This window comes from Rattus norvegicus, chromosome 15 (genome assembly GCF_036323735.1).
Source record: "Rattus norvegicus strain BN/NHsdMcwi chromosome 15, GRCr8, whole genome shotgun sequence".
Taxonomy (NCBI): Eukaryota; Metazoa; Chordata; class Mammalia; order Rodentia; family Muridae; genus Rattus; species Rattus norvegicus.
In genome coordinates this window covers 106,386,169-106,409,253 of record NC_086033.1, presented here as the reverse complement: position 1 = coordinate 106,409,253, position 23,085 = coordinate 106,386,169, and the positions used below count along the sequence as shown (strand labels likewise).

General features: G+C 42.4%; 2 protein-coding genes across 20 annotated transcripts in view; both read left to right on the top strand.

Moving 5' to 3' along the window:
• Tmtc4 (transmembrane O-mannosyltransferase targeting cadherins 4) overlaps positions 1–2,459 on the top strand; it is a 56,432-nt gene extending 53,973 nt beyond the window's left edge. For 6 of the 7 annotated variants that reach the window (XM_039093207.2, XM_006252523.5, XM_006252524.5 and 3 more), the window contains 2 exons: positions 268–337; positions 1,265–2,459. In XM_039093207.2, coding sequence (XP_038949135.1) covers positions 268–337; positions 1,265–1,413 — 219 coding nt within the window. In that variant the 3' untranslated portion in view covers positions 1,414–2,459. The remainder of the gene's footprint in view (positions 1–267; positions 338–1,264) is intronic. The other variant, NM_001134414.2, reaches the window with a different exon arrangement.
• A 145-nt stretch (positions 2,460–2,604) lies between these two features.
• The window catches only part of Ggact (gamma-glutamylamine cyclotransferase), a 30,726-nt gene continuing 10,245 nt past the window's right edge, over positions 2,605–23,085 (top strand). Inside the window, exons 1-3 of one of the 13 annotated variants that reach the window (XM_063274176.1) lie at positions 2,605–5,596; positions 6,935–6,978; positions 11,525–11,608. In XM_063274176.1, the coding sequence (XP_063130246.1) occupies positions 11,592–11,608 (17 nt within the window). In that variant the 5' untranslated portion in view covers positions 2,605–5,596; positions 6,935–6,978; positions 11,525–11,591. Of the gene's footprint in view, positions 5,597–6,934; positions 6,979–9,254; positions 9,827–9,881; positions 10,549–11,524; positions 11,667–13,384; positions 13,475–23,085 lie in introns of those variants that run through there. The other 12 variants (XM_063274178.1, XM_006252520.5, XM_006252512.5 and 9 more) reach the window with 12 other exon arrangements.

Here is a 23,085-nt window from a genome sequence, read left to right as displayed (position 1 = left end):
TGTCTGTGCCCTACCCTCATTGCGCTCTGAATCAAGTCAACTGAATTATGTAGTGATATCCCAGCCACTTGTTTCACCATTCCCTCTCTCTGGTCACCACTGCGTTCTGCCACCCCTTGTCACCTTCTTTTGTTAGCTTCTCTAGCCTCTTCTGAGCAAGGCTGTTTTCTGGAAAGGATATGGTGGTAACAAAACAATGATGCTAGAAGGTAAGATGATTGCTTTTGCTTCATGCATAATACCTTCTGCATGTGTTTTGTTTTATAGGAGTCTGAAGCTTTATTCCTCAAGGCAATTAAAGCAAATCCAAATGTTGCAAGTTACCATGGTAATTTGGGTAAGAAAAATTTCCGCTTGAGTTATATTGAAATTTTGATATTACACACACACACACACACACACACAAGTAAATTTTAAAAGGTAACCTGTACTGACCCTGTCTCGGAATGACTTTTTTTAACGGGCTGGTGATACAGCTCAGTGCAGAGTGCCTACCTATCATACACGTTCATGCTCCTGTGCCTCATGAAAAACATTCCTCTTACAAAGCACTTAGTTCACTTTATTGTAACTGTCATCTTACAGTTTGATTCTTAGGTCAGAGCCCCTATTTCAGACTAGAAACACAGCTGTTATTTCACCAAAAGGTATATGGACCTCTTCATTTAAAATAAATGGCCGTGGTTATACAAACAGCTCAGCAGTTGAGAACACCGGCTGCTCTTGCTAGGACCCAGCTTTGGTTCCTAGCGCCTGTAACCCTATTTCCTGAGGATGTGACGTCTTCTCATCTTTATGGGCACCAGGCCCTGCATGCACGTGGTACACATATACACATGCAGGCAAAATATTCATAAAATAAAATAATAGATAAACCTTCAAAAAGTAAAATAAGTTGTGGGTGTTTTGTAAGGAATAAAATAAGAAAGGACTGGACTTTGGCGAGCCCAAGCTCAGTACACTGCTGACTGGCAGAAGTTTCACAGCAGCACTGAAGCTGTCTTGTGCCCTTCTTTGTAATAACATTTCTGGAAGCACGTGAATCCTGTCTTACGGTAAAGAAGAAACTCATGAGTAATGGGCAGGGCCCAGGGTACACTCCCCAGGGTGTGCGATTACAATAAATAAAGCTCTCAGTACAAACAATATTTTTTTAAACAGTGATTTCTGTAAAGACTCTGCAATGGTTCTTTGTGTGTGTGTTTGGGAATCCTGCAAGTTAGTCAGAAGTGCTTCCAACCAAATTCATCTCCTGCTATTTCAGCTGTGCTTTATCATCGCTGGGGACATCTCGACTCGGCCAAGAAACACTATGAGATCTCCTTGCAGCTTGACCCTGTGGCAGTAGGCACCAAGGAGAATTACAGTCTCCTGAGAAGAAAGCTAGAACAAATGCAGAAGAAAGATGTCTGATCTGCCCTTCATGTTGGGAGTTTGTGAGTGTGTGCATGAGGCCTCTGTTCAGATCGTGTGCTTATGTTTAGCCATTTAAAAGTCTCGGACATTTATCTTACTCTACTGTTGTTTTTTTTTTCTATGAAAACAAACACATGCAAAAAGACTATAGCACCAGCAATACTCTCTTGAATGACTGATAGGATTTTTGCATTGAAGTTGTATTTTTTCACACAACCCAAATGTAATTCTAAAATCTCAAAAAATGAAACCTTTTTTTAAAAAAAAAAAAAACTAAACAGAAAAAAAATATTGAGTGAATTTCGCCTGTGTTAAACTGCATTTGGGGTGTGATTGTCGTTATGAGGTATGTAGACAATGCTTGCTGCCTCCTGCGACTTACATAACCGTCTGTATGTTAGCATGTTTACTCAATGACAAGAAAGTAAGTCAAGATTTGGGTTTTTTTTTTTTTAAAAAAGTCTTTTTGCAACAGTGTAACAAAGTTTATAAGAAATTATTTATTCACAGTTTTGCGTTGAACAGGATATGTAATTGAAGAAGGGGAAGTTTTAATGTCTGTATACTTATGTCTATTTTTTTCTTTCATAGGAAGGTATGGACTCCCATGCTTTTGTGATGTGTGTATGTATTCTCCAACATGTGTGATGTTAGTGCGCGGGATAATATTCCGGGGTTGGTAGATTACCCTGCCATACTTTAGGCAACCTAACATCCTGGTCTCTGTTCTGTCCAGTGTTCAGAGGGCTATCTGTGTGCAGACACTGTGTTTCCATGTTTTTAGCTGTAAAGTGGGTTTCCATCTCACACGATGTAATTACAGACATTACTCTATCCAGAAAATGCAAAAATGTAAATTCTCTTTCAAAAGAAGTCATAGCTCTGGATTGTGTGGTGTTCTTACAAACTGGGTTTGTTTTTTCCTTGTCACATTAGATCGTAACAATTTGTTTAGTTAGTTTGTTCTTTATATACTGTTGACCTCATAATTTATGCAATCTCTGTAATTTCTTAATGCAGTAAAATTATCACACAAACTGGCATGAAACTGTCTTGGTTTCTTCTTAGAGTCTGCTCTTTTCTAGTATATGAGTGAAGCTGGATACAGTTTCAGGGCTCACTGTCCATTCCTTTCCCACTGCTGTGACAAGACACCTGAGTAACAGTGTAAGAGTTAAGGGGCTTTTTTCACCTTATTATTCTCCGCAGGTCCCCGGCCTGTGGGATACTGCCACTCACATCTGTACTGGCTCTAACAACCTCTCTTACACCTCCTTCCTGATGCATAGGTGCATCTGAATCCAGTCACATTTACAACAACCAAAAACCATCATAGGCCTGTTTTATAGAACTGTATTATGAAGTTACTGAAGTTGAAATAATGAGATCAATTGTAGATCCATATTGATCGATTTGATTCTGTGTACTGGATTTTGGAATACAGCTTTCACTGTTAATTAAAATCAAGCGGGAGAATCAGTGTGCAGACAGGAACCAGGCCTGGTGGTGTGTACATAATCCCGTCTACTTAGGAGGAGGATCACCAATTCAAGGCCTGCTTAGGTGATAGAATGAATTCAAGACCACATTGGGCAGCTTAGTGAGCCCCTGTCTCAAAGTTTAAAAATAAAAATGACAAGTCTGTTAGTCAAGGGTTTTCTAGAGAAACAGAACTGGAGCGGGGGAGAGTTTTGGATTGATTTGCACTGCATTGTTTCTAGGTTGTCCAACAATGACTGTCTTCATAATAGAGAGGCTGAGAACTCTTGCTGTTTGGTCCACAAAGCGGGTCGTCAGTAGTCCCAGTCTGACTCCGAAGGCCGGGAGAATTCCCCCAGATAGCCTCTGGTCTAAAGCCCACAATCATAAAGCCAGAGAAACTGAAGGAAAGCAGCAGCAGTGTAAATGTTCTCTACAGCCATTTGCAAAGGCAGGCGGGGTGTTCCTCAAACCTCAGCTGCGGCAGGACCTTGAGGCCCACATTTTGGGATGGGTCTTTCCCCTTCAGGTGACCCGGTAGAGATAACCCCTCACAGGTTTGCCTATTGGTTGGTTCCAAAGCCAATCAAGCTGATGATCAAGCAGGAATCCTGAGGTTAGAGTGATGTCTGTATAGTGTAGACCCCAGCCTGACAGTACAGACCAGAAGATATGGAAATGCCAACACTCACTTTCTGGGGACAGAGCTGTGTAGATGTAGACCAGCACTGTAATTTGTAGTAGTTGAAAAATATATTAGCAAAGGAATTACATTTCAAACATTTCTTTAAACGTCCCCAAAACAATACTAACAGTTTATATGGGGTGTATTATTAATCTTCCTATAGGGCCTACCTTGGCAGAAATATATGTAGGCTATGTAGCTTTTTGTTGATTTTTGTTTTAATGCTACTTGTTTGAGAGTAAAGAAAAAATAGTTCTAAAAGCTCTGGGTTTTTCCCCCTTCCTACGGATAAACTCTCTAGTCCAATAAAGATGTGTGCATCTGGTTCCCCTAAACTCTTGCTGCTTTGTCTGTCAGGATTCCCTCTGTTTTCTTTTAGAAGAAAATGGTCATTTAGTTGGATAATACTTCAGGAAGCATTTCAAGGCTGTAGATTTTATAAGTCCATCAGGTAAGCTTTTTTTTTTTCTTTTATTCCTGTCTTAAGAGAGCTTTGGTATGTTTCTTGGTTATCCTAAGACTGAAATTGAAGGCTGGCTTCCAGTAACTTATCTACTTACCTCATTTTTTTTTTTTTTTTTTGAGCTGGGGACCGAACCCAGGGCCTTGCGCTTGCTAGGCAGTCGCTCTACCACTGAGCTAAATCCCCAACCTCTACTTACCTCTTAATACTTATGTATGTATGTCTGTATTTTGAGACAGGATCTTGCTATATAGCCCAGCTAGCTTCAAACTCATGATCCTTTGTCTCAGCTTCCGGATTAGAAGCATGTGCCACCACACCTGGCTAATAGCTTTTTTTATTTTAATGTTTTGATTGTTAATGACAGATGGGACAACATTTAAATGTGGGGAAGTCTGATCACAGTCCTCCACTTCCTGATCAGTCCTCCACTTCCTGATTACAGCCCTCCACTTCCTGATTACAGTCCTTCACTTCCTGATCACAGTCCTCCACTTCCTGACCACAGTCCTTCACTTCCTGATCACAGTCCTCCACTTCCTGATTACAGTCCTTCACGTCCTGATCACAGTCCTCCACTTCCTGACCAGAGTCCTTCACTTCCTGATCACAGTCCTCCACTTCCTGATCACAGTCCTTCACTTCCTGATCAGTCCTCCACTTCCTGACCACAGTCCTTCACTTCCTGATCAGTCCTCCACCTCCTGATCACAGTCTTCCACTTCCTGACCACAGTCCTTCACTTCTTGATTACAGTCCTCCACTTCCTGATCACAGTCCTTCACTTCCTGATCACAGTCCTCCACTTCCTGATTACAGTCCTCCACTTCCTGATTACAGTCCTTCACTTCCTGATCACAGTCCTCCACTTCCTGACCAGAGTCCTTCACTTCCTGATCAGTCCTCCACTTCCTGATTACAGTCCTTCACTTCCTGATCATAGTCCTCCACTTCCTGATCAGTCCTCCACCTCCTGATCACAGTCCTTCACTTCCTGATCACAGTCCTCCACTTCCTGATTACAGTCCTTCACTTCCTGATCATAGTCCTCCACTTCCTATCAGTCCTCCACCTCCTGATCACAGTCCTTCACTTCCTGATCACAGTCCTCCATCTCCTGATCACAGTCCTTCACTTCCTGATCACAGTCCTCCACTTCCTGATCAGTCCTCCACCTCCTGATCACAGTCCTTCACTTCCTGATCAGTCCTCCACTTCCTGACCACAGTCCTTCACTTCCTTGGGTTTGTTTCTCAGCTCAGCTGTGTTGCTGCAGGTTCTCTATCTGGTCACTCAGATTTGTTTCAGCTTACATGCATGCTTAAGTTCTTTTAGGTTTCATCTCATTAGACACAGCCATCCATCCCCTCACAGGGCCTTCTGGTTTTGAGTCTCATATTACCTAGTGTATTCATTGCATATGGCTTCAGATTACTGACTTGAAAAGTCATATAGAAGATTGAGCTCAGCATCGAAGCTTCGAACATCTGTGTCTATATTCTTAATCAACCTGCCTGGACCTGGAGTTGACAGACACATCTTGGTACCCCTAGGTAATTTATTCACATGATTCTACCCATTTTTCAAGTTTAAAGATTTGTTTTATAAGGTGAAAATCCCAGTGGACACTGAAATAAATGACAAATGGCAGAGCGGGTTGTTTTTAAATGAGTAGCTGTGGCAAAGGAGAGGTAGCATTAATAAATATTTTGTTCCCTCATTCATTCGGTAAAACGGGGGTGCCTGCTGTATTAGTCACTTCTACATTGTTCTGTTAAGAACACTATGGCCAAGGCAACTTACAGGAGAAAGCTAATTCGGATTTTTGGTTCCAGATAGAGTCTATTATGGCAGAGCAGAGATGTGGGGGCAGAAAAGAAGCTCACACCTCCAGTGGCAAGCACAAAGCAGAGAAAGAGAGAAAGCCACTAGGCATAGAGAAAGGCTTGAAACCTTAGTTTATGGGCAGTAATATACCTCCTTAAGCAAGTCCAAACTTCTTAAACCTACCCAAATACTGTTACCACCTAGGGACCAAATATTCAAACATTTGAGCCTATGGGTAACATTGAAACAGCCATACCTGCTATGCGCCAGAGTGACTAATTTCCCATTTTCACTTTGTAATCGTGGCTTCTGAATTGAGAGCTGTATCTGTGTAGACTGTGGCTATACCTCAGTGGCAAAGTGGTAATCTAGCATGCACAAGGCCCTAGGATTGAGCCCCAACACCATAAGGAGTAACGTTTTAAAAATTGTGGCTGTGTTCACTCTGCCTTTATTTAAGACACAAATAGACGTACCAGCCTGAGATTCTGCTTGTTTCTTTGTATTATTTATTGCATCTAATTATTGCAGTCAGGTTAATTTTTAACGTTACTGGAGACCCACAAAGGCTGTAGTCTCACTGCTTTCACTGAGGCTTTCCGGGGTGGACAACTCAGACACCTGTCAGAAAATTGGACTCAGCATGCCTCTCAAGATCACAGGATTAGCGAACAGCCAGAGCAGATGAGTCTTCTTGATGGATTAATCAGAGCTACTCATAATAAATGCTGAAAGAATGTTGATTAGAAAATCATCCTTTGTTTGGATTTTTTTTTTTGTCCCAAATGAATTAATTGATTCAGGCAAAGATCAGCAGTGAATAAAACCATTCGCTGGGAGGCGAGCCCAGAAAGCTGAGCTCACTGCTGACTAGAATCAATACGTGACTCCCACTGTGAGGCCGTGTGAGTTACATAATCACCTACAAGAATTCTAAAGTAAATAGCTCCACCTGAATCTAAGCAAAAGTTGCATGAGTCCTGAGTTTAAGTTAAAAAACTACTGATGATGTTAAATTTGTTACGATAATTATGTAAGAACATTAGCGTGTTTTTTTTTTTAAGGTAGATATACAAAGCTGGACGTGGAGATACAAGGCAGGAGGATGGTGAGTTTGAGGTCCTATCGGACTATGCAGCAAGGTCCCAAGTCAAGCTAAGCCACTTAGTGAGAGCTTGTCATAAGGGAGGGGGAGGGGGGGAGGAAGGGGAATATAGAACTCATGGTGGCAGACATGGGGATATCTCGAGCCTGGCCCAATTCAAGGCCCACCTGGAGAACCTTGGGAGTTAAGCTAGGTCTGAGGGTCTACCCATCCTGGCTCCTATCCTCCTGTTCTGTCAGCCCTACCTGGTGGGGGTGAGAAGACAAAGTCTGGCAATGGAGAGAAATGAGAGTGCTTGTCGGGGCCACCTTTAGAAATGAAATTTGCTGTACACATCTGCAACGGTGTTTACCTACTTCTGCACTACTCTTTGGGAATCGAAATGATCAGAATCTTAACAAAGGCTATGCCAAATACCCTGACTAGCAAGTGTCATGCCACTGGAGCACTCCCTCACTGCTATGCTCACACCAACTGACTGACATCAGGAAACGCGTCATTCCGCTCCCACTCGGTTCCACACACAGCAATGTAACTTGCAGTGATATCACAGACCACCACTTTTATATGTTCTGGTTACCTCCAACTTTAAAGTTCTAAAATTCTAACCCATTTGTGGTAACTTGTTACAGCAACTCTCCAAGGGTAACTCAGTAACAATCTCTCAGTAACCCTGCTACGAGATTAGCCAATCATATCAGTGTGAGATCTCCCTCCCACCAATGGGATTGAGACTCAGTCATCACCTATGTCTGGAATGGGAAATAACACTTTCCACAGACGTATGAGGAAGTTTAATACGTAGACGTATGAACAAAACACATTTTTATATGCATAGACACATGGGAATACACATCATTAAAAATTCTAAAAACATTCTGATAGAGTATTTGCATGGGAGGCTGGAGAGATGGCTCAATAGTTAAGAGCATTGGCTGCTCTCCCAGAGGTCCTAAGTTCAATGCCCAGCAACCACATGGTGGCTCACAACCATTTGTAATGGGATCTGATGCCCTCTCAAGGTGTGTCAGAAAAGAGTGACAGTGTACTCATATACATTAGATAGATAGATAGATAGATAGATAGATAGATAGATAGATAGATAGGTAGATTAAAAGTATTTGCATGGTAGAATTTACTCTTCAGCAAACAAGGTGATAAGGTTGGAAGATTTTTGGAACAAGACCTTGAATCTCAGAGTCAGCTTTCTTGCCTGTGTGGTGGTTTGGATGACAGTGGCCACCATAGACTCAGAGAGTGGCATTATTGGGGGTGTGGCCTTGTTGGAGGATGTGTGTCACAGGTGCTGGGATGTAAAACTCTCAGCTACCTGCATTCCACCATGCTTCCCACCATGACAATAATGGACTAAACTCTGAAATATAAGCCAGCCCCATTTAGATGGTGTCCTTTATAGGAGTTGCTGTAGTCATGGTCTCTCTTCACAGCAATCGAAACCCTAAGACACCATAAAGTCATTATTTTTAAGGTTCAGTGACTATCAAAGACAGATGAATCCAATCTCATCATATTTACCTGGAACCTGGGGTTAGTTGCTTATTTACTCTGTGCACCAGTTGCTTCCAATAAATACAATGTGATCATTACAGGTTTTATTAATTTCTCCACTGTGAAATGAGATTGCAGTAAAGCAGTAACTTCAAGCATACTTAGGCCCTTAACTTTCTTCTTGAATGTGTTAGTCTTGTGGATTAGCATGCCACATTATGAGCTGCTCTGAGACGTTCATATGCACTGTTTTGATTGCTCCCCTTCTCCACCTCTTTCCTCATCCCTACCTATCTCTGACGTCACGGATATCCTATTACTCCCTGTTTCTCGACTTCCTAGGTCTTCCTTCTCGTGGTCCCCCTTCTGTAAAGTTGGTGGTTTGTAAATATGATGGTCAGGTTTCTTCTAGACTTGGAAATCTATTTAAAATACAACCACTTAAGCATCATTTGGCTCTACTGGGAATACAAAACAATTTCAAGTACTCCACATACACAAAAATGTCAAAGGGTTGGGAAATGCTGAAAGGAAAACCAGTAATCACATACTCACTATGGGTCTCTAGGAAGAGACAATGGGCCTCTTGTCTAGCTATCTCTGTGACATTGCTTTCACCTCCCGGTAGGGACATAAAACTCTCTGCTACCTCTCCAGCATCGTGCCTGCCTGCATTCTTCCATGAGGAAAATCTCTAGAGAAAAAGTTGCCCTCACTTTTTGGTTCTCATACATCTTCTCTGCCTCTTAGTACTAAGGGTGGGATAGAGGGGAAAGCTAGTTCTTCCATTAACTCCTGAACAAGTTTTATTTTAAAAAGAGTTGATTGCTACCATTACCTGTATCCAGTAGGGCTGTGTATGAGCAGCTGTGATGCCTTGGCGGTGCATGAATCTGTCCTATGGAGCCTTCCTCAGATCTGAGCTTAGCATCATCTCAGTGTCTATGTGAAAGGGGTGTGTCTCCAATTTTGTGTTTGTCTCTCGGAAGTAGTGAATCTTAGGTGTGTCCGGGTCTAACATGGTGTCAAAGCATGTGTGTAATGTAGAGCTGAACCTGGTGGGAGCGGTTGTTCCTGTGTCTGGTGGGAGTAGTGGTGGAGAGCTTGCTTTCATTTCAGAGGAAAGTGGTCTCAGGATAGGTATTTGAGCGGTTCCGGCGCGTGGAAAAAAATGTGCTTGCCTCCAGGTGTGCGTAGTGGCTCTGGCGCCGCGGGGGCGGGCGCAGCCGCGAGCAGCCTGCAGGGGGCGCCGCCCGAGGCGGTTTGGTTGCAGTACCTGCCCAGTCGGGCATTTCCGCTCCGCGGCCGGGCTCGCTCCTGGTGATCCCCCTGACCCGTGCAGGTGAGGCTCGGAGACAGACTGGGACTGGGAGCCTGGGGCGGCTTAGGGACTCGGTCACCAGCCAGCGGAGTGTTGGCCGTTAGCGTCTCAGGCGATGCGGGGTCTGCCGGACGGAACCCGCGGGGCGGAGCGTGCATTTGACCCCGGAAAGCTGCCGGGACGGCCCATGCTGTGAACGCCTTGGCCAAGGCGAGCGGCAGACAGACACAGACGCTGTCCCGAGCAGAGCAGATGCTTGCTCTCGCGGGACAGATGCCTCTAACAGGTAGCTTAAGATCCTAAGGAAACGAGGCTAGCAGTTTTCAAAAGTAATGTTTTTTATTATTTTAGGAGTTATTTATGTGTGAAAAGACCAAAACCTGGAAAAGAATTCAAAACCGACTTCGGTTGGTCAGTTTCTGATCTTGGTTCCCTTTGGAGCCATTAATAAAACACCTGGATCTTTGGCGATCCTTGCCTTTGATTCTGTTCGTGGCTATTATTGCTATTTAGCTCTAATCAACGAGTTACAACGGCACAGCCTCACTCAAAACCCTTCAGAGGTGTGCATGTGTTTTAACTTAGCTTAATTCCAAGCTCATTTGTTTATGTTAAAGGAAATCCATTAGAGTAAGAGCCTTTTTTTTTTTTTAAAGAGTGATAGGTTGGAGGTCCCAGGAAGAAATAATGAGTTAAAAATAAAGGCTATTTTTGAATCAATTGGAATGACCTCTGGGGTGGGGGTAAGTCTTGCGCATATGTGTGCTTATTTTCCTCTTATTGATGGCTTTCTCCTTGTCTGTTTCCTGTAATTGAGGTGCTAAGTGAGGAGCGTGCAGTTTGGCTTCATTTTCTCCCCAACCTTCTCCCAGAAGTCCCTGAGTAAGCAGGCTAGACTTCAGCAATAGAGGACACTCTGTCTTTAAAAGCTAGTTTGCAGAGTTAATTGGTGGATTTTTGTACTGTACTTTTTAACTTTACAAACCATGTCCTTAGCGTGCAAAAGGCCCACAGTTGGATCTCCAGCACTGGCAAACAGGCAAACCAGCTACATGAGACCTTGTCTCATAAAAACAAAAAGTACAGTAACAGTTTTGTCAAGTAGATAACCAAAGTATGGGTTTCTTGTGTTATATTCTGAGCAAGTCTTACAGTCACCACATAGATGAGGCAATTGGAATGAACACCATCAAAATGGCACAAATTGAAGACGTGCACCCGCAGTGGTTTGAGTGACAATGGCGCCCATAGGCTCACATATTTGAATGTTTGATCCTAGTTGGTGAACTATTTAGCAAAGATTAGGAGCTAGGGTTTGGTTGGAGGGAGTGTTTCACTGGGAGGCAAGGGCCAGGGGCTTGAGGTTTCCAAAGCCCACACCAGACCCAGTCTCTGTCTGTCTCTGTCTGAATTTGCATTTACTAGAGACAGCTATATGCCAGATGTGATTATATCTGGGGTGCATTGTGTCACTTGGTTCATTTTATTCTGTGATTTACCCTTCTTTCAGCTGGAGATGAAAAGTATTTGTTGGCCAAAGTCTCACTTATTTTCTTCACATGAAAGTCAGTATTTGCCTTGTTCTTCAGTACTATAACTAAAGTTCAAAAGGGTGGAATGCCTCAACCACAGGAGGCAGGCACTCAAACAGTTGTCATTCCTTGACTGTGAAGTTCAGTGCAGCTAGTTCAAAGGTCTGTGTTCTTCTGTTTTCTTTAGTTATTTTGAGGCTGGCCTGGACCATTCAGTCCTCCTGACTTGGGTGCTCAAGTGCTGTGACTCGGACATGCCTTACCACACCAGGTGTGTGTTCTTGTGTCTACCCCACACTGGCTCCTGCTGCTTGAGTAACACTAAGCAGGTATGATCTGAAGGACACTAGGACACTGCTGGGAAATTGTTGCCATAGTAAATTACAAATAGAAGACCTTGTATTAAGTAGTGGCTCTGGTCATGTTCCTTGCAGAAACATGGGTGATTCATTTGAGTCCCATTGCAAGACTTGCTCAGGATATATCTACCCACTCCCACAGGATGGTCTTTCTATGCAGACTTATGTGCCTCTCTATATTGTGATTTCCTATATTACATTATTTTTTTCCTTCTTCTTGCCTGCTTGTTAGGGTTAGAACCATTGTTGGACTTTGTTCTCTGTCTGTAATCAAATTAATCAAATCTAATCAATCCAATCAAATAGGTGAAAGGGCAAACTTTTGGAGGCAGTAAATTTGGAGGGAGTGGCCATGAGGGAGGAGAACCCAGGCAGTGTTTCTCACATTTGGGACTTTGAAATGAACAAAGAAGCAGTAGTATACGATTCAGGCAGCCATTTTGGCCTCTAAGAAGTTTGGATGCTCAGGGTGACATTTCTCCAGACTTAAAAACCTAGAGATAGATGAGCTAAACAGCTTCCAGAAACTTATGTAAGGTCTTCAGTACTACCTGAATGCAGAATGTTGGTTAGGAAAATATAAAAAGTAGTAGTAGCAAAAATTGGCATTTGCCACCAAGTTACCCATTCTCTGCTGTTTAGCTCTTGGTCTTGTTTGATTCGGTGACCCATGTGTCTGGGTGTGGGGAACAAGGGAAAGCAAAGATGTGTAGGACTCCAAGGAGATACTAAGGGGCCTGGTTCAGCTAGAAACACTTTTTCTTTTTCATTCCTAATCTGTTGAATGTAATATGGCAGGAATGTCAACAGCCACTTTCTCTCGTGAGGGAACACTGAGGATGGAAGCTATGAGCTAGCGAGACACACAGAGCCTGCTGTGCTGGATTGAAGAAATGACCACATGATCCTCCTCCCCCTTGCTCAAGAGCCCATGAGTGCCATTTTGCAGCCAAACCAATAAGGGGAGGCAGTTGTTTTCCTTTCCCCTGCCTTGTGTGGAGAGTCCTCAAGGGTATGCCTGTCGTGGGCAGTCAGGACCTGTGCTGGAGAGATGGAGGTGGCAGACAGTGGGAATTAGTACATCGGGAAGGATGAATTATACAGGTTTAATACAGCCAGGCTTGTCAGTGTCAGAGAAGATGGTTAATACAGAAACCGAGGAAACTGTAATGGCTCCTATAGTGCACATAGGTTGGAGGACACTGATGTAAATCATGGTTTTCAATAAACATCAATGTAGAAGTAAATACACACACGCATCAGCACATGTAAGTACAGACACAGACATGCACCTGCGGTGGTTTGAGTGACAATGGCTCCCATAGGTGAACTATTTAGCAAAGATTAGGAGCTACAGTTTTGTTGGAGGGAGTGTATCACTGGAAGGCAACAGCCAGGGCCTTGAGGTTTCCAAAGCCCACACCAGACCCTGTGTGTGTGTGTGTGTGTGTGTGTGTCTGTCTGTCTGTCTGTCTGTCTGTCTGTCTGTCTCTGTCTCTCTCTGTCTCTCTGTCTCTCTGTCTCTCTCTCTCTCTCTCTCTCTCTGCCTGCTGACTGTAGATCAGGATGTAAGCTCTCACCTGCTGCTCAAGAGCAGTGCCTGCCTGTCTGCATGCTGCTATGCTTCCTGCCTTGATGGTCATGTAACATGTAAGCCAGCCCCCAGTTATATGTTTTTTTTTTATAAGCTGCCGTCATGGTGTCTCTTCCTGGCAATAGAGAAGTAATTAAAGCAGTGCCTCATCCACAGAGGGCAGAACAGGTGTACTTCAATAGCAGTGAGTATACTTCTTTCTAAATCCTGGCTTCTAAATGCCATTTTCTAATAGTGAATATAGTTTCCTTGGAGAAATGGCAGATCCTGAGACTGGGACATAACATCTAAGAGGAATCTGGACTGTCTTGAGCCAGAAAGCAAGGAAAGTACTCAGAAAATGAGTCAAAGGGACAGAGAAACCTGCTAAAATGGACTCCAAATTAGGTACAGGTTGAGCATCCAGAGAAATAACAATAGCATTGGCTGTAGTGGGGTACATAAGTGTGCAGACATACACATAAGCAAACAGATGAGCAAGGGTGATAAGTGGGGTGTATCATAGTTTTGAAGTGCTTCCTCACAAAGTCCTTGTCAGCTCTCAAGGAAAGGATGAGATTTCATGAGGGAAGCCTGGCAGTCACCACATAGATGAGGCAATTGGAATGAACACCATCAAAACAGCACAAATTGAAGTCAAGTACCATGTGACAGGTAGCAGGGAGAACATTTTTAATGGTTGCTGCTGAACATCTAATCTGGAGGCAACACCAGACAAAATCAAATTAAAGGACATTCAGTGGACAAACGCAATCACAGCAGTCCAAGACTGAGGAATTATTAAAAACCGAGGAGACTTGAGGACACAGAAGTCCCTTGCAAAGCTCTGTATGTTATTAAGATCATGGTCAGAGCTGGAAAGGGTTGTAATGCTGGGAAAGGGTGTTGGTGCCCGATGTTGACGATTGCCTGCCATGTAACTGGTTGAGGCTAGCAGTTTACACACATGCTTACTGTGTGCACAATTTGCTGCACACCCATCACACCCCAGACTGCTGAACAAAGGTGCTGGTGCCTGAGCACGTGCTGGCTCAACACAGGGCTGCAATGCTCTTTTGTCAACTGTGTGCCTGTGCAGTAGCCAGGACACTCACATAGGGGAGGTAGTGTTGCTTAAGAGTGACAAGAAACCCAGGCAAAATATTGAAGAATAAAGGGCTTTTTCTAAAGGCAGTAGCAGCTTTCTGAGCAAAGAGGAGGATACATGGTGTGACCAGTTAGTTGACTGACATTTGCGATCCACATAAAATTTAGATAACCTCCTAATCCTTCCTAAACAGTTCCACTAACTGGAGACTAAGTATTTAAACATGAGCCTGTGGGTGCCGTTCTCATTCAAACCAACGTGGGGAAGGGGAGTTCGTAAACTCTAGCTCTAGGGAATCTGATGCCCGCTTCTTGCTTCTGAGAGCACCTGTACCGTGTGCATGGGCCACCCCCACAACCTCCATGCACATAAACAAATCTTTAAAGAAAGGAAGTATAGGTCACCAACTCTCATTGTTATTTACTGTTAAGAATACTCGTTTATCAATGCCAAGCAACCAGAGCTTCCAGGGACTAAGCCACTACCTAAAGACAATACATGGGGGAAAGGGAATAACACTTGAAATGTAAATAAGAAATACTCAAGTTAATAATAAAAAAAAAAAAGAATACTCGTTTATAAGACCAGTGTGGTGTTGCGTTCCTCCAATCCCAGTACTCAGGAGGATCTGAGTTTGAGGCCATCCTGGTCTATATAGAGAACTCAAGGAGATCAAAACTACATAATTTGTCTCAAAGCTGTGGGGGTTATGGACTTGTGTCCATAGACATTAACTTTGGCAGAGGGAGTTTTAGGGCCCTTTTGCTGCCTAAAAAGCATGTTTCAAGCACCCTTTTCTCAAGTCTGATCTGAGAACAAATTATGTTAAAGAATGTTACTTTCATAGAGATTCGGGCTTTTTAATTTTCTTAAAATTTCTGCTCAGTATTACTGTTTGAATCATCTTGTGGTGATGAAAATATTTTAAAGGGCAAATACATACTAAACTTGAAAATCCTCTCTTGTGATTTGAGCTGTAATTTATCTCTGTTTTAGTTGAATTCAACTTGGGATAGGACAAGCACTGATAGACTGGACACTTTGGGGAAAGTAGAAAAACACTTAATTTTGAGTTTGGCGCTTTTAGTTTAGTTTCTTTTTTTTCCACTTTATTGAAAATAGTTTTTTCTTTTATATCTTGATTACAGTTTCTCCTACCTCCTCCCATTCCTCCCAACTTCCCTTTCCCTCTGGATCCTATCCCTTTCTGTCTCTCATTCCGGTGGGGGGAGGGGAACCAACAAAAGACAGGTTTCTATGAGATTGTAACCAAACATGACAAAATAAAGATAAAGCAAAAGCCATCACACTGAGGCTGGCCAAAGCAACCCAACAGAACGAAAAGGGCCCCAAGAACAGGCACAAGAATCAGAGACCCACTCACTCACACACTCAGGAGTGCCTTAAATACTAAACTGAAAGCTATCATTTATACTCAGAGGACTTTGTGCGTGCTACTTTAGTCTCTGTGAGTCCATATGAGTTTGCTTAGTTGACTCAAGGGCCCTGTTCTCCTGGTGTCCTCCCATCTCCTCATCTCCTCTGGTCCTTAACACTCTTTCTGCCCCTGTTCTCTGGTTCCTGAGCTGAGGGGAGGAATATGATGAAGTCATCTCATTTAGACTCTTTCTCCCTATAATGGCTGGCTGTTGGTCTCTGCATCTGTTCCCATTGGCTGCTGGAGGGAGCTTCTCTGATGGCTGAATGAGGCATTGATTATGTATCAGCATAACAGAATATCATTAGGAGTTGCTATGTTGATACTTTATATTTTAGGACCAGTAGTGTTTGATTTTATGCTAGGGCTATCTAATCTTGGTCCTTGGTCACACACCATCTCATGGAGTGGGAGTAGCCAATCACACATTGGTTGGTTACTCCCACAAGTTCTGTGCTACCATTGCCCTAGCATATCTTGTAGGCAGATCAAAGGTTCTGTGACTGGGTTGGTGTTTATATTTCTCTTTTGGCAGCCTACCTAGTACTTGATGTACCAAAGACACTAGAACATAAAGGCTAAAGCTCCATCTAGGTACCAGTTCTACTTCTTCCTGTCCAGTGTGTGTGTTGTCCTCAGCAATGGGGCCCCACTGTCGGTCAGTAGAGAGTAATTTATTGTCTTAGCAACAGCCTAGGAAGTTTGGGGGTTTCTTTGGGACCCTTTGGCCAACAACTCAATTGAATGCAAGCCAGTCCCAGTACTGGAAACCTTATTTGGTGACAAGTTGACCAGTTGGGACTCTGTATCCCCCATTATTAGGAAAACTTATTAGGATCACATTCATATATTTTAGGAAGTTTCCACTGCATTAGGATTTCATATCATCCCTCAAATGCCCCTCAATTCCAGCTGTCTCTCCCCAAGTTCTCTCCCTCAACCCATATCCTTTCATCTTCCTTACATGTTCCTCCCATTCCCTTTCCCACCCACATTGACTCCTAATCCACCTGTAAAGTCTATTATTAAAAAAAATCAATCAAACAAACAAAAAAACAAAAACAAAAAACAAGGCTTCTTTATGTAGTCCTGGCTGTCATGGAACTTGCTCTGTAGACCAGGCTGGCCTTGAAATCAGATCCTCTTGCCTCTGCCTCTTGAGTACTAAGATTAAAGGCATGTATCACCAGTGTGCAGCTTTGTAAAATCTATTCTATTTCCCCTTCTCAGAAAGATCCATGTGTCCCTTTTAGACCCTTCCTCTATACCTAACTCCCTTGGCTCTACAAATAATAGCTTGGTTATCATTTACTTAATGGCTAATACCCACATATAAGTAAAATCATACCATTTTCCTCTCTCTGGATATGGGTTACCTCACTCAGGATTATGTTTTTCTAGTTCCATTAATTTGCCTACAAATTTCATGATGTTATTTTTTAACAGCTCAGTAATATTCCATTGTGTAAGTGTATCGCTTTTTCTTTATCCATTCTTCTATAGGTTGTTTGCAGTTTCTGGGTATGATGAATAGAGCAGCAATGAGCGTGGTTGAACAAGAGTCCTTGTGGTAGGATAGAGTGTCCTTTGAGTATATGCCCAGGAATGGAATAGCTGAATCTTGAGGTAGATCGATTCTCAACTTTCTGATGAGCCACCTCCACCAATAGAAGGAGTATTCCCCTTATTCCAAATCCTCACTGGCACAACCTGACACTTTTGTTATTGATATTAGCCATTCTGACAAATGTAAGGTCGAATTTCCCTGTTGGCTAAGGAAGTTGAACATTTCTTTCTTGGCCATTTGAATTTTTTTTATTGAGAGTTCTCTGTTCAGATCTGTACCCCCATTTTTAATTGCATAATTTGGTTTTTGTTGATATCCAGTTTCCTGAATTCTTTATATATTTTGGATATTAGTCTTCTATCAGATGTGGATTTGGTGAAAATCTTTTCCCAGCCTATAGGCTGCAGCTTTATCCAAATAATGGTGTCCTTTGCCTTAGAGAAGTTTTCAGTATGATGAGATCCCATTTATTCATCTTCGTGCCTGTACTGTTGATGTTCTGTTTGGGAAGGTGTCTTCTGTGCCAATGGGTTCAAGGCTATTCCCTAGTTCCTCTTCTATCAGTTTTAATGTATCTAGTTTTCTGTTGAGGTCTTTGGTCCACTTGGACTTGAGTACTGTGCAAGATGATAAATATGGATCTATTTGCATTTTTCTACATGTAAACATGCAGTTACACCAGCACCATTTGTTGAAGATGCTGTCTTTTATTCTAGTGTGTATTCCTGGCTTTTTTAAAAATTAGATGTCCATACGCATGTGGATTATGTCTTGGTCTTCAGTTGGATTCCATTGATCATTAGTTGTATCTGTTTTTATGTCACTACCATGCAGTTTTTCATTACTATAGCTCTGTGGTACAACTTGAGATCAGGACCTCCAGCAGTTCTTCTATTGTTCAGGATTGTTTTAGCTATCCAGGTTTTTGTTTTTTCTCATGAGGTTGAGTATTGTCATTTCAAGGTCTGTGAATTATATTGGAATTTTGACGGGGATTGCATTGAATTTGTAGATTGCTTTTGGTAGGATGACTGTTTTTACTGTTAATCTGACTGATCCATTAGCATTGGGGACCTTTCTATTTTCTGGTATCTTCTTCAGTTTCTTTCTTCAAAGACTTGAGGTTTTTTTCAACAAGTCATTTACTTGTTTGGTTAGAGTTACCCCAAGATATTTTTTATTATTTGTATTATTGTGAAAGGTGTTGTTTCCCTGTTTCCCCCCCCCTCAGGAAACCTACTGATTTTTTTTAGTCAAATTTTTATCCAGCTACTTTGCTGAAAGGGTTTATCAGTTGTAGAGCTTCCCCCCAGTGGAACTTTTAGAGTCACTTGTATATTCTATCATATCATTTGCAAATAGTGATACTTTGTCTTCCTTTCCAGTTTGTATCCCCATGCTTTCCTTCAGTTGTCTTATTGCTCTAAGACTTGAGGTACTATAGTGAGTAGATGTGGAGACAGTGGACAGCCTTGTCTTGTTCCTGTAAGACTTGAGGTTCTATATTGAGTAGATGTGGAGACAGTGGACAACCTTGTCTTGTTCTGGTTTTAGTGACATCGCTTTGAGTTTCTCTCCACTTAATTTGATGTTGGCTATTGGTGTGTTGTAAACTATCTTTATGTTTAAGTATGTCCCTTGTATCCCTAATTTCTCCAGGACTTTTATCATGAAGGGGTGTTGGATTTTGTCAAAGGCCTTTTCTGCATCTAATGAAATGATCTTGTCATTTTTGTCTTTCAGTGGGTTTATATGATGGATTACATTTATTGAGTTTTGCATGTTGAATCGTTCTTGCATCTCTAAGATGATGCTTACTTGATCATGATGATCTTTTTGATTTGTTCTTGGGTTTGCTTTATATTTTATTTAGTATCTTTGCATTGTTTTCATAAGGGAAATTGGTCTGTAATTCTCTTTCTTTGTTGGATTTTTATGTGGTTTGGTTATCAGGGTGACTGGGGCCACATAAAGTGAACTGGCTAATGTTCCTTCTGTTTCCATTTTGTGGAATAATTTTAGGAATATTGTCTTTAACTATTCTTTGAAAGTCTGGTAGAATTTGTACTAAAACCATTTGGCCATGGGCTTTTTTTTTGGGAGACTTTGACTGACTGCTTATATTTCACTAATTGTTATAGGTCTATTTAAATTGTATATCTGATCTTAATGGTACCTGTTGAGAGAATTATCCATTTATTTCAGATTTTCCAAATTGGTGCTGTACAGGTTTTTAAAGTATTGCTTAATGGATCTCTGGATTTCTTCAGTCTGTTGTTATGTCCCCATTTTTGTTTCTGATTTTGTTCATTTCAATATCTTCTCTCTGCCTTTTAGTTAATTTGGATAAGAATTTTGTCTATCTTGTTGATTTCCTCAAAGAACAGCTGTTTATTTAATTGATTCTTTTTATTGTTCTCTGTTTCTATTTTATTGATTTCAGACCCAAGTTTATTTCTTGCTGGTCTATCAGACCTGAGTTTGATTATTTCCCATTGGTCTACTCCTCTTGAGTATGATTACTTTTGTTATAGAGCATTCAGGTGTGCTGTTAAATTGCTAGTATGAAATTCCTTCCAGTATTTTTTTTCCGATATAAGTACTTAGTACTGGGAACTTTCGTCTTAGAATCCCTTTCAGTATGTCTCATAAGTTTGGGTATGATATATATTCATTTTCATTGAATTCTAGAAAGTGTATGTATGTATGTATGTATGTCTTGATTTATTTTTCACTCAGTAGAAAGTTGTTCAATTTTCGTGAGTTTGTAAGTTTTCTGTTGTTTCTGTTGTTATGATATCCAGCTTTAATCTATGGTTTTCTGATAGGATACACAGAGTAATTTCAATTTTCTTTTATCTGTTGAGACTTGCTTCATGTCCAAGTATTTGAACAGTTTTGGAGAAAGTTCCATAAGGTGCAGAGAAGAAGGTAGATTCTTTTGTGATTGTTAAATTGTGCTGGAAATTTGGCTCACTTGTAGGACACATGCCTACAATTGAGGCCTTGAGTTTGATCCCCAGAAAACACACACACACACACACACACACACACACACACACACACACACACACACACAGCATTCTAGTGTAGACATTCCTGTTTCAAACAGCCATAGTTCTTATAACAAAAAGATCTAGAATACAAAGAAGTAGAAACATGAAGGAAAGGGAGCACGAGGGCTGCTTTTCTGCCCAAGTTGATTCATGTTGAACATCAAAGCCTTTGGGGCATGAGGCAGAGCAGAAATTAACCACCTTCAGCCAGACCCAGATGCCCAATTCCCCTGTATCTCCCACCACAGAGGGTGAGTTAGAACAAGCCCTGGATTGTTAGCGCCTTCCTCCTTGACCAGAGAGGACTTGCTCTAGGAATAGTAAACACATTCTGAGAAGTTGCCCAATGTGAGTTAAAAGCAGGCTACCTTTCCAGGCGCTTGGAAAACATTCCAAAAGCCAGATCATTTACTGTGTTTCTTAGCTAAGTGTGGGTAGTCACTGCTTAGTTAACAGTTAACATAGAAGGGGCCCAGGGTAGGTAAAAAACAAAACAACCCTCTGGCTGTTTGTCCTAATGTCTGGGCATGGAGTACCCCCCCACACACACCACATTCTTACCTTCTGTGCCTGCTGACCCAGACACAGCTACCTTTCCTTGAACCTGTAACTGCAGAGGAACATGTTTTACTGTTTCATTGTGAGTCAGATTCTAGACCGTGATTGATTTTAATAGGGCAGCATAAGTCCATTTCAGAAAGACTGCAGAAACTTGCTGCTTGTGGAAACCCTGAAGGTAAGAGGAAGAACTTCTGTTTCTGATTAGGGATTAGGAGGAGGCACGTTGAGTTCTCTGATAAACTGGCAAAGACAGGAGGCTTAGTGGCCTGCAAACTGCCTCTCTTTTGTGCTCATTAGTTTTTATTTTTGAAACAGGGTTGTAGTTCATGATGGCCTTGAATTTGCCATCTTTCTTTATGAGCCAGAATATTAGAATTATAGATGTGTACCACTATGCCTGACTCACTAGCATTTTCTATACCAACTCTTTATTTGCACACAAAATGTGTTTTGTTGTTTACAAATAGCTACCAGTGTAGAACCACCTGTATCAAATTGGAGAGTGTCATTGTGCCCTCCAGAGAGGGGCAGCCTACCACTGGGCCCCTTCCCACCCTGCTGAAGTAGAGCCTGCAAACTCTAGATCCCATTTCAGGCCATGGCTGTCTGAACTTGCCTCCCTGGGTCACTGGCTCCTGCCTGAGTCACCGCCCATGATTTGGACTCCCTTTTGCTTGGCTCTCATGAGGTGTTGACCAGCAATGATGGCCGAGACCAGCACTGAGTGAGATACCTGTAGTTCTGCACCCAGACTGTGTTGCAAACTGGGGTCTTAAAACTGGATCTTGAACTTGAGAGTAGAATTGAAGCATTTACGCCTGGAAGCTGGCCAACACCAGCAGTCTGGCAGCAGCCACCCTGTTGGATTCAGCTTGAGCTGCAGGTGGCATCAGTGGGTTATTGGCACCTTTTGAGGCCTGTCACTGCCTGCCCAGCCTGTTGACAGGTGTCTGGCTGCTCAGCCACCTGTAACAGCAGGGGCCAACATGTCTCCATCCCAATGTACCTGGCCTGTGTTTCCAAGGCTCCTCCCAGGCCAGTGGGGATTTTCCAGGTACTTTTAACTCAGAATGAGCAGAAGTGAAGGCTGTAGTCTGCCCTGCTGGTCACTGTATTTTGAAGATAGGAATGTAACAACTGCCTTAAGGTTTTAAAATTACACTGATGTGTATCTACTTGGGGGCATGTGTGGCACAGCATGCATGTGGAGGTCAGGATTTGGTTCACTCTTTCCACCACATGGTTCCCAGGCATCAAACTCAGGTCATTAGATTTGGTGGCAAGGAACTTTCTTAACCTTTTACTTGCTGAATCTTTGACAAAGTATGAAAAACACTTCTGTCATGACAAAAGCATTGAATGATTGCCAAGGCCAAATTTGTGAGGCCCATTGAGGTATCAGTGCCATAAAGGATAAAGGTTTGTTTTCTTAAGACCCTTGAGAGTCTGGAGCTTTGAATACACCAACAGGTCATACCTGATTTCAAAGGCAGCCAGGGTACAGTGTTTGGCAGTCTCTTTTCCAGAGTGTTGGTGGAGTTGGTGAGGCTGGCTGCAGCAGGAAGGTCTTGTCTTTACTATAAAGAGCCAAGCAGGCAACCAAATGAGAGCATCAAAGCGTCTTCAGGATGTGACCAGCCCTCCCTGGCAAGATGCCCAGGACCTCAGCTCCTGCGCACAGGCCAGGGCCAGGTTTACAGTTCACAGCATCTTGTTTTTTCACCTGTTTCCTACAGTTCTAAGAAACTTCTGAAGAATTAATAAGTAACTATATCAGATACTCAGCCTATGCTCCAAGGAAAATAGGGTTACTGTAGGAGGAGGGAGAAGTAACTCCTTGTTCAGATGCAAGGAGGCCTCTAGAAAAGAAATTTCCCTGTAAACATGGTCCATACCCCACCCTCCATACCTCAGTTTCCCCACCGTTGGGTGTGTTTGTTCCCCAGGCAGATGCCCTGTGAGTGGGTATTTGGCAGAGTTGGTAAAGCCAAGGGTATTGGCTGGCATTGTGTAGCCAGCCTTGACACAGCTGGTAGCTGATGAGAAAGAGTAAAGACACCATTTGTAAGTGCTGTGCTGTGGGTCT